General features: G+C 37.0%; 1 protein-coding gene across 4 annotated transcripts in view; it reads left to right on the plus strand.

Annotated features, from left to right (window-relative positions):
• igf2bp2a (insulin-like growth factor 2 mRNA binding protein 2a) overlaps window positions 1–12,489 on the plus strand; it is a 53,058-nt gene that overhangs the window by 38,977 nt on the left and 1,592 nt on the right. For 2 of the 4 annotated variants that reach the window (XM_059499803.1, XM_059499805.1), the window contains exons 7-15: window positions 398–532; window positions 613–735; window positions 2,152–2,287; window positions 3,252–3,386; window positions 7,206–7,274; window positions 8,100–8,219; window positions 8,708–8,782; window positions 8,881–9,012; window positions 12,239–12,352. In XM_059499803.1, coding sequence (XP_059355786.1) covers window positions 398–532; window positions 613–735; window positions 2,152–2,287; window positions 3,252–3,386; window positions 7,206–7,274; window positions 8,100–8,219; window positions 8,708–8,782; window positions 8,881–9,012; window positions 12,239–12,352 — 1,039 coding nt within the window. Of the gene's footprint in view, window positions 1–397; window positions 533–612; window positions 736–2,151; window positions 2,288–3,251; window positions 3,387–7,205; window positions 7,275–8,099; window positions 8,783–8,880; window positions 9,013–12,238; window positions 12,353–12,489 lie in introns of those variants that run through there. The other 2 variants (XM_059499804.1, XM_059499806.1) reach the window with 2 other exon arrangements.

Raw genomic sequence — 12,489 nt, forward strand, 5'->3', positions numbered from 1 at the left:
TGTGGAAACAGTGATTTTTTTCATGATTCTTTGATATACAGAAAGAGCAAAAGGGCATTTATTTTGTAACATTATAAATGTCTTTACTGTCACTTTTGATCATTTTAATGCATCCGTGCTGAATTAAAATGCCAATTTAAAATTATTGGCTTAAATGTTTTAAATGGTAATGTACACAGAATTGCTTAAATTGAATACGTATTTTATTTAATATATGATATTCATTGCTAAGATCATCTGTTGATAAGATATTTTTTGCACACTAAATATCCTGGAAATATGTCACATTTATTCATCAGATTTGGCTGTAAGCATTAACTCCAAAAGATTTTAAACACATGCTTGATGACATTGTCAGCTCTCTATGAAGCTTTGTCTCATGTTCCCGTGCTGATAGAGTGGACATCCATCGTAAGGAGAACACGGGGGCGGCAGAGAAGCCAATCTCCATCCACTCCACTCCTGAAGGCTGCTCGGCCGCATGCCGCATGATCATGGACATCATGCAGAAAGAGGCTGATGACACGAAGGTGTAAGTCTGAATCTTCTGAAGTCACGGGACCAATTTAAATACATCTCTGTGGTGGCCAACCTGTGGTCTTGCTTCTGTAGAACTGAGGATATTCCTCTGAAGATCCTGGCCCACAACAGTCTGGTCGGAAGACTGATCGGGAAGGAGGGCAGGAACCTGAAGAAGATTGAAGAGGATACAGAGACCAAGATTACCATCTCCTCGTAAGTGTCTGTTGCATTTAATGGCTTTCAACTGGAAGGGAAGTTCATAATTGTTTCACTGTTGTGTCAAAATCTATAATGTTTTGTCACACTTCAGCTGAACATATTCCTCTGCTTCTGTATGGAGACATACATGATTACTTGGTTCACAATGGAGAGTTGTTTTAATAGGAAATATGGTGTTTTGCTTTGGCAGTATTGATCAAAACATGATCTGAACATGTGACTTCTTGTAATGGGCTGCTAAGTGCTGGGATCTGGTTCAGAGCATCAGAGTACAGGTGGTCTTATGTATTTCCCAGAAATAAGTGTGTGCTGGGAACACAGATAGCTTAGGAAGTGAGTCACCCAATTAAGCCCTAACCAGGACTCCTGACGTCATTACATCGCTGTCCCTCTAAAAGCAGCCTCATTCACCAATGCTCATCAATACCGATTCGAATAACTTGCTCTTCACCTGGAGTCCCACTTACTTCCAGGTTGATTCAGGATGACTGTATTCATCACTGCAGGGATGCACTACACTTTGTCTTGGTATTCAGTTCAAGAACGACATATAGTAAGAGCGATGCAGTGCAAACAATTAGTGTTATGTCTTTCTGTGACGTGGGTCAGATCTCTGTTATCCTTTGCTTCAGTGAAATCATGCCATAATGGTTGGGGGTCCCAAAATTTTGGGAACGTGGGTGTTGTGCTCGCTTTGTGCATTCAGCATGAACCACATAAAAGCACAAAATAAATTATTGTAAATGATCAATTAAAAATAAAAAAGTTGGGACACATTTTGTTGCTTTCCATCTTGCTATTGGCAATTAATAATTATAGGAATAATTAATTACCCCCCCCCCATTTCTTTTTTTTTATAATAATAATAAATATTGACCCATTTAGAGAGCTGTAATTATTACAAAAAAATCCCAATATCAGTCAAAACCAATGTGATCACATCATATGCATGATAAAATAATAATAATGATAATAATACAGAAGATATTTACCCATTCAGACTGATGCAATAATTTAAATACTTTCTATTAGTCAATACCATTATGATCACATTATACACACAATATAATAGTCATGATCATAATAATAAAAGCAAAAGATAATTGACCCATTCAGACTGCTGTTATGATTGAAACACATTTTAATATTATAATAATAGTAATTACCAATATGATCACATCATGCACACAATAATAATAATAATAATGACAAATGTCACAAATTAAGAAAAAACTTTTATTTTAATTAATATCAACAATATAATAATTAATAAAACCTTGCCTTGCCTTGCTTAATTAAAAATACCCTCAACTGGAACAGTGCAGAACAAAAGTAGTATGCATCTTAAACATGTACCAATGATTTTACTTAACTTTTTGTTGTTGTTGTCTTTCTTGATTCTTTCCACAGTTTACAGGACTTAACTATTTATAACCCAGAGAGAACCATTATAGTGAAGGGGAGCATCGAGGCCTGTTGTAGGGCTGAAGTGGAGATCATGAAAAAGCTGAGGGAAGCCTATGAGAATGACATTGCTGCTATTAACGTAAGTGTTTGTGGAACACAGGAAATGGGATTTCCATCTTTAAGCCACTGTTTAAATGCCGTAATCAGTATGTCAGATTCAACTCCAACCTTAGATGCTGATATGCTCTGTATAAAAAGCTGCTTATTGTGCGTCACCCTTTAGTCAGCGTCTAATAGAAGCCTAGGCAGTTAAATGCCTCGTCTGTTTACTCATGTTCAGTTATTGACTGTGTTTATAGGAAACAGCCTTGAGTCAGTCCGTCCCCTGCTGTGCATACGGAGAACGCGCTGTCATCCTGTCAACAGCCGTTCACACAGACGTGCATGCACATGTAACCATTCCCCGTTAACATGCATGACGTCACTGCCAATGTCTGAGGGAGGTGAAGCCGTAGACTGAGAGCAAATACTGCAACATTAGCATCATCATTCTCATTTACACCGGCACATCCAGTGCCTCTCTTCATCTTCAGATGAGGAAGAGGCCTCTATCAACTACACAGATCAAATTTATGCGGTTTCATTTATACTCACGCATTAGTCAGTCCTCAGTCAGGCATATGGTGAATTATTCATGCTCGGATCAAGTGTTTTTTGCGACAGTTTCGTGTGAAACTGTCTGTTAGTTGATCCCTGTAACCTTCATTCCCCTTTGTATGAAGGAGGCGCAGCAGATGAATCAGACAGAACATGAAAAATTTGACATATGAAGTTCCCTGTCAAGACTAAACAGCATAACAAACTCTTATCTAAAAGCTTTTGCCATGATGCATCGGGTCGATGGAGCCATCTAGCGTGACGGCAGCAATATTACAAGACGTTTTAACAAATAAACAAGACTCATACAGCTCAGAAATACAGTGAAACTGAGAATTCTGTGTGTATTTAACTTTTTCTAATTTATTTGTTTAACTCAAATGAGAGTAAGTATCACATAGAATATGATAGCTGAGTAATCATTCATAATCCATGATGTCTTGCAGCAACAAACCAACCTTATCCCTGGATTAAGCCTGAGCGCACTGGGCATCTTTTCAACCGGTTTGTCAGTATTGCCAACAGCTGCTGGGCCCAGAGGCGTCCCACCTGTACCCCCAACTGGCTACAACCCTTTTCTTGTGAGTACAAACCACAGTATAGAACTACAGCATCCTCAGGAATGTGTTACATGTAGCAGGTCAACATTCAGATTTTAACAATTAATATATATATAACAAATAATTATTAATATATATTTATAAGAATGTATATGTATATTATTTTGTATAATATGTATAAAACATTACTGTCTCAAGTAATTAGTATAGTATATAAATATATATATATATAAAAATTGATAAAAGAAGAAATCAAGTGTAGTATAGACACACAACACAACAAATTCCTGTAGGTTGCATTTTAAACATTTATTATTAATTATGTGAATTTGTGGAAATACCCCAAATGTTGAGTTTGATGATATTTTTATTGCATTATGTATAAAAAAAAATTACATGTATGTTTAAAAACAAGAAGAGGAATTTATTTGATAACTTATTTAAATCATTGAAATCAAATTTGAAGTACTACATTATTTTCTGTTTGCTAGTTCCATTTCAGGAATTAAATGGAAATTTAATCTGAATTCTCAGTGCAAATCAAATGGTGCTCTATATCCTGATATTTAGTCACATTGTATATACTGTACACCGTGAACTAATGAAGGTAGAATGAGTGCGTGGGTGTGTGAGAGAGCACTCATTACTAAATGAATATTCACTGATTTTTGGCATCCTCAGAAGTACTGTAAAACTTGATTAGTCATTTATTTTAAATTGTTACAGCAGGTTTTTGTTGTTGCACTTCTTTGGTTACAGTGAATCGAGCTCTCTTTATTACATTAGTGACTTTAGCATTTAATGTCAATAACAAATCATACTTGCAAACTGTTTCTAAATGTCAAAGTTAGTATTATCACCAGCTAGCTGGTAATATCAGTATATATTATATATATATATATATATATATATATATATATATATATATATTAGGGCTGGGAAAGTTGACGCATCATTATCACGCTAACGCATTAATTAACGCTGTATCGAATTAGCTCAAAGGGGAAATATGAATAATCAATCATAACTAGTTATGATTAATTATAAATATTTAGATCTGCTGTAAGTATTTACTTGACATCTCAGTGTCCACTGTCTGTCAATTTTAAGAACGTTACTTTCCTGTTTGAGGAAAACAACTTTCTTACTGTACAATACTACTCAGAGCATGTAGCCAAAATCTGCATGATAAGGGACTCCAGTTATGAGCAAACAATGAACAACATCAAGTGTGATACAAGTAAGACTTTATTAACTACAGAAACACTTAAACCAGTCTAACATACACACACACACACACACACACACACACACACACGCATACAGTTGGCATAGGAAGAAGGGTTAAAGCTTAAGCAGTAAAGAGAAGAGAAATAAAGACATGAAGCTAGGATCCAATTAATATTTAGCAGATCTACAGCCTGAAACATAGTTCAAAGTTTCTTAGTTCAAACACCTTTGTAAAAAAGTGCAAATGATACTTACTGTATGAATTAATAAGACTAAGTTTGATACTTGCACTGCTGAAAGGGAGTCCTGATGCAATCTGAAGGCTTAAGTTGATCCTTGCTGAAGTTGGTTGATGAAAAAGGACCAGTTTGAGTCAGAGGATCTTGAAGTGGAAAGACTAGGCTGAAAGCCTGGCACAAGCTTAGGTTGGGTTCTTGAGGACTCTCAGCTCTGCATCTCAAACAACTTCTCTGATCTGGTGATCAGTGATCTATAAAGGGTGACAATGTCACACCATCAGGACTTGAGTGAGCCAATGAGGAATGGCAGCTTTTGGAGGGAAAGTTCGCTCACATGAACACTCCTGCTAAAATGATTTAGGATAAGCATCAACATTCACAAACCACTGTTCAATGTTATTTTCAAAAGAATAGCAAGCATGGGCTGTTGCGTGCACAATTTGGCATGGCAGAATGCGAGCAGCGCTCCCATATTATCACTAAAAAGCTAACATCTCAGTTCATCACAATCTCATCAAGCTCTGTAATAACACAATGAGAATATGCACAGTGAATCTTTCATAATGTCTACACTTTGTGTATGTTATAATGAGAGGATTCGTAAGCACACAATTTTCAGCACTGCACAAGAACATTTTAGTGGTGAGTGGATTCTAACTTAAACACCTTTGATTGGCCATTGCGTTCCTGAAATCGACAGATATTCCTGTATTGTCTACATTGCTCAATGCTGCAAACACGTGTTATATATTGAAACTGCCTATGCTTGCACATTAATCATTTCTATCTTATATAAGTTGTTTTTGTTGCTTTTGTGCAATAGATGACAATTTATATGTTTCTAGATATTTTATGTTTAGAATATTTCTATTTTGCTGAAGTCCCACGAATCATTTTATTCTCCCGTAACCCGCACATACACGAGTCTCTACGCACTCGCCCATCAAGTGTTGTCCCACGCCGCACTCTGTTGCATTGGATCCCGCGGGAGTGTAGATCTCTACACAAAAGGTGCACATTATAATGTTATAATCGAGGCTATGGACTCTGAGCATAACCTGTTTTTCAATAACAAACTATAAAAAAATGTTTTATATAAAAACATTAATGCTCTGGCAGTGGCAAATAGCTTTAGTTTTATATTTAATTTGATTACATTTATGTTTAAGTTGAGATTTACAAAGAATATTTTGCTACTATCTAAAAGGAATATATATATTAAACAAGATACACAGTTACACAACACTTGTATCATAAAGATATATATATATTTTTAAAGATTGCATTTAATAAATGGGGCATTGTCTATTTTTAAAAGAATATTTTCATGTAGGTGCTGAAGATCTATTAAAAATGACCATAATTAATAGTGCAGGCTTCTGTAGTTCAACATGATATTGCACCTAACATGAACATTTTTAATCATAAATATATTTTTACATTGAATCTCCAAATTAATGTGGAAACAAATTAACACAGTATTTTAAATATTTGTGTTTTTGAAGACTTAAGTCCATAATAGTGAATGTCACATTTAGCTGTTCCTTTTATATATTGTGTTTAGTGATTCTTCTGTCTCTGTCATTCGGTCTGCTTTCTCTGTTTGAATTAGAGCTGGTGGTTCTTTTTTCCAAATTTTAAAGTTTATTTTGTATTAAATTAGTTTTTTAATTAAATTAATTAGTTTGTTAATTTTCTTTGTTGATTTAAACAATAGATCAGCACTTAACCTACACAAACCTGGAGCTGCATTACAATTCATGATGGTCTAATCAGCAGGAAAGTTAAGCAAAATAAATTAGAAAGCATAAAGTGAACCTATGGACCGACGGGTTAACTTAAAGGGATAGTTCCCCCAAAAATGTCATGTGGTTCCAAACTCGTAATACCCTCGTTCAAGTTCGAAACACAAGTGAAGATATTTTTGATGAAATCCGAGAGCTTTCTGACCCTGCATAGACAGCAATGCAACCACCACGTTCAAGGCCCAGAAAGGTAGGAAGAACAGCGTTAAAATAGTCCACGTTACATCTGTGATTCAACCGTAATTTTATGAAGCTACGAGAATAGTTTCTGTGAACAGAGGAAACTAAAATAATGACTTTATTCAACAATTACTTCTCTTCCATGTCAGTATCTGCTGCGCACTCACGGATTTAATCAAAAATATCTTAATTTGTGTTCTGAAGATGAACGAAGGTCTTGCGGGTTTGGAATGACATGAGGGCGAGTAATAAATGTCAGAATTTTCATTTGGTGAATGATCCCTTTAAGGAACATCTCCTTTCTTTTCATTATTTATGTGTAATAAACAAGAGCTGGTGAAATGTTCGATGTAAAACATTTGCATATTGCGTCTCTTTTGTTCTAGGGTCCCTCATCACAGCTGGGTGGGATGTACGGTGTCCCGCCTGCTAGTGCCATCTCTCACCAGCACACAGTGAGTACTAAAACTGTCCAATAAAATGGATTGTTCTGGTTCTGGATGATGATCGCTGTTTACAGTGTTCCAGCCAACCAATTTTATGTCATATCATATTTACAGCATATATTGATATCTAGAGTGCGATGGCGGATATAATGCTAATGTATATTTTATTGTATGTGCAACACAATTTAATTATTATTAAATATGATGTACAAAAAAAACTCCCCACATATTTTACACAATATTTATTCCAAACCCCCCTTTCTGTGATCTGTTAATGAGCCAATCTTGACACAGTTATCAGCTTTACTGTAACCCAGTGCAACAGCAACATCTTATGTCATTTTAATAACTTAGTAGTTATTAACAAAATAATGATCTCTGTCTCTGAGCACCACAAGCTAATGGTGTTGACTTGAAATGCTTTTAACTAGCTCTCTGGCATCTTCAGTCTTTCACTGTGGTTCATGCTGAGAGTCTGAACAATGAGTCATCGGTTTCCTATGGTTTACACTTTGGTGTCAGGCAGATAAGGCCCTTTAGAAACAGATAAGAGGTTTGTGTCCTCAACATCGATTTGAGTGATGAATGGATTGTTTTTGCCTCTGTACAAACCTATGTGAACCTTCAGGGCTTGACCTCCAGGCTGCGCTGAAGTGAACAGTATCTCAGTGGGATTGTGGGTGGTTTGGGGAAACTAAATGCAGTAAACAGACAGAGTGACGTTTTTCCAAACCACTTTTAAGAAGGATGACTCTACAAGACATGCTCAGATGGATTAATCTTGTTGAATAAGAGGATGTAATATTTTGCATGTTTCTTCTGCCCTCCTCAAAGCAGGCTCCCGAACAGGAGGTGGTCTACCTCTTTATTCCAACTCAGGCTGTCGGTGCTATTATTGGCAAGAAGGGCCAACATATTAAACAACTGGCACGATTCGCAGGAGCCTCTATTAAGGTAGGAGTTCCTTCCTACTGGAACGCCACTGCTGTCATGTCAAATCTGTAAAATGAAAGTTCTTTTTGTGTTTTTGTTATGTAAAGCACAATAATCCATCAAATTTTCCGTGTCCTATTGCTGAGATCCTTGATTTGAATCTAACCATATCATGCTCAGATTTGACATAGTGCCTCAGTGTGGTTGAGCCAATCATCCGTAACCTCCCTGTTGATTAAACCAGTCTTGTGGGTTGCTGGGTAAACAGTAGGGGTGAGATAGTTCACCACCCATAATTCAGTATGTGTTTGTTCATGTGTATTTTTAGGTGTCTGTTTCAAGCAATTAAAGTATCTCCTAATATCTCTGAACTATCTCTGAACCTGATTGGTTCACACTTCAGATGAAGCTCTAGAAATAAAAGGATTTGTGGCATGTTGTTGATTATGTCAGAAAATAATGTTGATTCATATATTTGTGTAGATAAATGTGTTATTTTTTATGTTCAGATCGCACCTGCAGAGAGTACTGATGTCACTCAGAGGATGGTCATCATCACTGGCCCACCAGAAGCTCAGTTTAAGGTAAAGGAATCAAATACATATAACTTATATCCTTTAGCTCTCTTGTAATCCTATAATGCCCCTGTACAATGGACATTGTCTTTGCTTTTGCATTTCAGGCCCAGGGCAGGATATTTGGGAAACTGAAAGAAGAGAATTTCTTTTCTGTGAAAGAAGAAGTGAAGCTGGAGACACATATAAAAGTGCCCTCTTCAGCAGCTGGGAGGGTCATTGGGAAAGGTGGCAAAACGGTGAGAATATGGTAAAACAGTAGTTGTAAGCACGATCAGAACATTCAGTGATGTTCTTCATAGTAGCGGATAGGGCTGTCGCGATAACCGCAATATTGTAATACCGCGCTATTGACAAGCAAACCACAGAGGAAAGATAGAAACCGCAGTGTTCAGTTTTTTTTTGTTTTTTTTTGAGGCTGTGGCCTTCTTGTTTTTTTTTCAATTTGTCACTGTGCATTCAATGTTAAATAAATTAATGATACAATATGGTTACAACTGTAATTTTCTCGCGAGCCGTTGTAGCTTTATGGCACTTCGTTTGTTTTGAATAGGCCGGATGAAACGAGCCTGTCCTCCAACAAAAAACGACCATATAGGTCGTTTGTGCAAGCACCTTATTACGACCTATATTTACGTTTTAAAGTTAAGCGCTCTCTAGCGGGCGTAAAAATAATGACAGTATCGCGTTGCGTCTGTCGTCATGAAATGACGTATAACGTCATTACCAATCAAAACGCACGTTTATTTAAATGCAATGTGTGGGCTTTTTACACCGATCTCACAGTATTTCCTACATATTTTACTAGGTGGCTTATTCGTTCGAATGACCACACCTAACCCCACCCCTAAACCTAACCCTCACAGAAATCATGCTAAATTATGATTTATTGAGCATACATTTTCGTGCACATCCGTTCCCTGGGATCAAACCCATGGTAGCATGATTACCTATCAATGTATAGCGCAATAATCTACCAACTGAGCTACATGAAACGCAAATCAGAGTGCAAATAAAAGAGTAGAAAACATTAATATGAAAACGACCTTTTGCCAATAGGGGCGCAATTGTAGTATACGCTCTGATGGGTCGTATTTCAGGGATTTGGACAAACGACCTATACGGGCGTATTGGTTGGAGGACAGGTTGGATGAAACGATGGGAGGCGCTCGATCCCGTCCCAAAATCAAATGTCACGTCGCCAGTTTGGGAACATTTTGGCTTTCAACCCAATGAAAAGGGCGAGCCAGCGAATATGGATGAGCCGATATGCTAAATTTGCTGCAAAAAGGTTCCTGTGATGCGGCAATAAATCTAATTTGAGGTCATCGGGACATTCTAAAACGCTTAACGTGAAAAATGCTTACCTTGGTTTACCAATACAGTGATAATACAGACCAAACTCACTAAACATCATACTAATAAAGTATATTATCTACAAAAAATCAGATGATCCCTGAATATGAATTCAAATCGTAAGCCTTTTCCTCTCATAGAAAACCATCATAAGGCTTAACGTGTTATAAAACGACTCGCAATCATATTCAGGGATCATCTGTTTTTTTGGGGGTTTTTTTGTACATCGTATACTACTTTATTAGTATAATGTTTACTGAGTTTGGTTTTTAAAAATCACTGTCTTAGTACATTAAGCGTTTTCTTATAACGGTTTTCTATCGGAGGAAAAGGCTTAACGTGTTATTAAACGAGTTGCATTCATATTCAGGGCTCATCTGATTTTTTATAGATAGTATACTTTATTAGTATGATTTTTAGTGAGTTTGGTCTGTTAATATCACTGTCTTAGTACATTAAGCCATGTTAAGCGTTTTAGAGTGTCCCCTGTCATCCAGCGCAGCTGCCCCCTCAAGCATCAGATCGCGCAGCAACATCAAAAAGAACCGCTGAGACCGGCCGACAGTTAGGAGTAGCTGAAGTCTTTGCGAAATCTGTAAAATACAGCCGTGAAAGTAACAGGCATACCTGCTGTAGTCACGGACAACCTCCGCGTCAGTGCCCATACCCAAGAGAGCGTGAGCAGATAACGAGCTCACACGCTATCTGCATGAGGAGTGCATCGACTCCAGCGCGAATCCACTGTCCTGGTGGGCCAGTGGTGACGCGATTATCAGTCTAGATTTCCGCTGCTGTCCAAAGTCGCGCGCAAATACGTGTAATACATGTTAGAACTCTTTGATTTCTAAAAAAATATTATTGGAAAACGCATGTTCTTGTTGCTGTTTGGCATTTAACAATAAACAAAAATGTTTTAAAACGTGTCTCTCTGTCAGTTAAAAAAGCAACAAAATACGCTGCATAACTCAAAGATAGAGCTTTGTATGCAGCAAAACCAGGATAAATTAGGTATGTAAAAAAAAAAAAAAAAAACTGGCGGTGATACCGCAGATCGTGCTATTGAGCCACCCATAATAACCGCAGGGGAAATTTCTTAACCGCGACAGCCCTAGTAGCGGAAATGGGTTTACACCTCAGTGTGGTGTTTATTAATAAACAATGAATGAAACATTACAAAATGGTGGGAAATAAAGTGTTCTATGGGGATTGTTTATTTATGTACTTATTTCAGTGTCTGAAAAACATATTTACATTGAGTTGGGTAATGTAAGACTTTCTATTCAAAGGGGATTGTTTCTAGTGCCAGATATACTATAGGATTCTGATTCAAAATAAACTATCTGTTTACACCTTTTCAAAGAACAAAATGTTGTGTAGAACATCGAATCCAATTTTCTTATAGCAGAGTCAATATTCCTAAGTCAAAAATGTGTTTGCAAAAGTTAACAGTTATTCTCAGAATCCATAATAGCTTTCCAAAGAACAATGAAACAGTCATTGTTAAAGAATGGGAACTGATTAGTCAAAGTTAATGTGGTGCGAAGGGTTCCTGAGAAAGCTAATACATGCCACCAGAGCAAATGATGGAAATGTTATTGTCTTTGCCAATCCTTTTATATGTACTCAACTAATTTTTCGGTTTAATTTGGACAGCAAATTTGCTAAAAGCATTGAAATGCCATTGAAAGCTTTTTTTAAAGCATTTTTAAAGGGAAAAAACTTGGTTATTACTAAAGTTTGGATATTATGTTATATAACATGAAGAGGACAGGCTGATCCAAATCAATGAGACCGGTTCCAGTCAGGATTATTATATGTTTCATGAACTGTACGTTTTGTTTCTAGAAAATATTTGGCTCTATTCATGGTGACCCGGACCACAGGGCTGTCATTTGTAGAGTAGACAGGGGTTGCAGTTGTTACCCAAGGGAATCACAGCTGCTTGGTCTTGACGTGATGTACCAATGAGCACCTGGATATGTGCTGCTTGTTCTTGTATGAGTCTGATTGAACCACAGTGTTTGCACATTTAGGCTCAGCTGACATTATTGTTTGGTGCACTGTTATGTGGTGTGGTGTCATCAACTTGTTTCTCTGAATCTCTTTCAGGTTAACGAGCTGCAGAACCTAACCAGTGCAGAGGTCATAGTGCCACGGGACCAAACCCCAGATGAGAACGACGAGGTCTTTGTCAAAATTAGTGGGCATTTTTTTGCCAGCCAGGTGAGTTATGCTTCACACATCACTTCAATTGTTAGTTTTCACTTTAAACTTGATGTATTGTTTATAAGGGCTGCAATTTTAAGTTCAGTAACTACTATAGAGATCAATCCTAATTCTTAAAACATGACACATTGTGT

This window comes from Carassius carassius, chromosome 19, assembly GCF_963082965.1.
Source record: "Carassius carassius chromosome 19, fCarCar2.1, whole genome shotgun sequence".
NCBI classification, from domain to species: domain Eukaryota; kingdom Metazoa; phylum Chordata; class Actinopteri; order Cypriniformes; family Cyprinidae; genus Carassius; species Carassius carassius.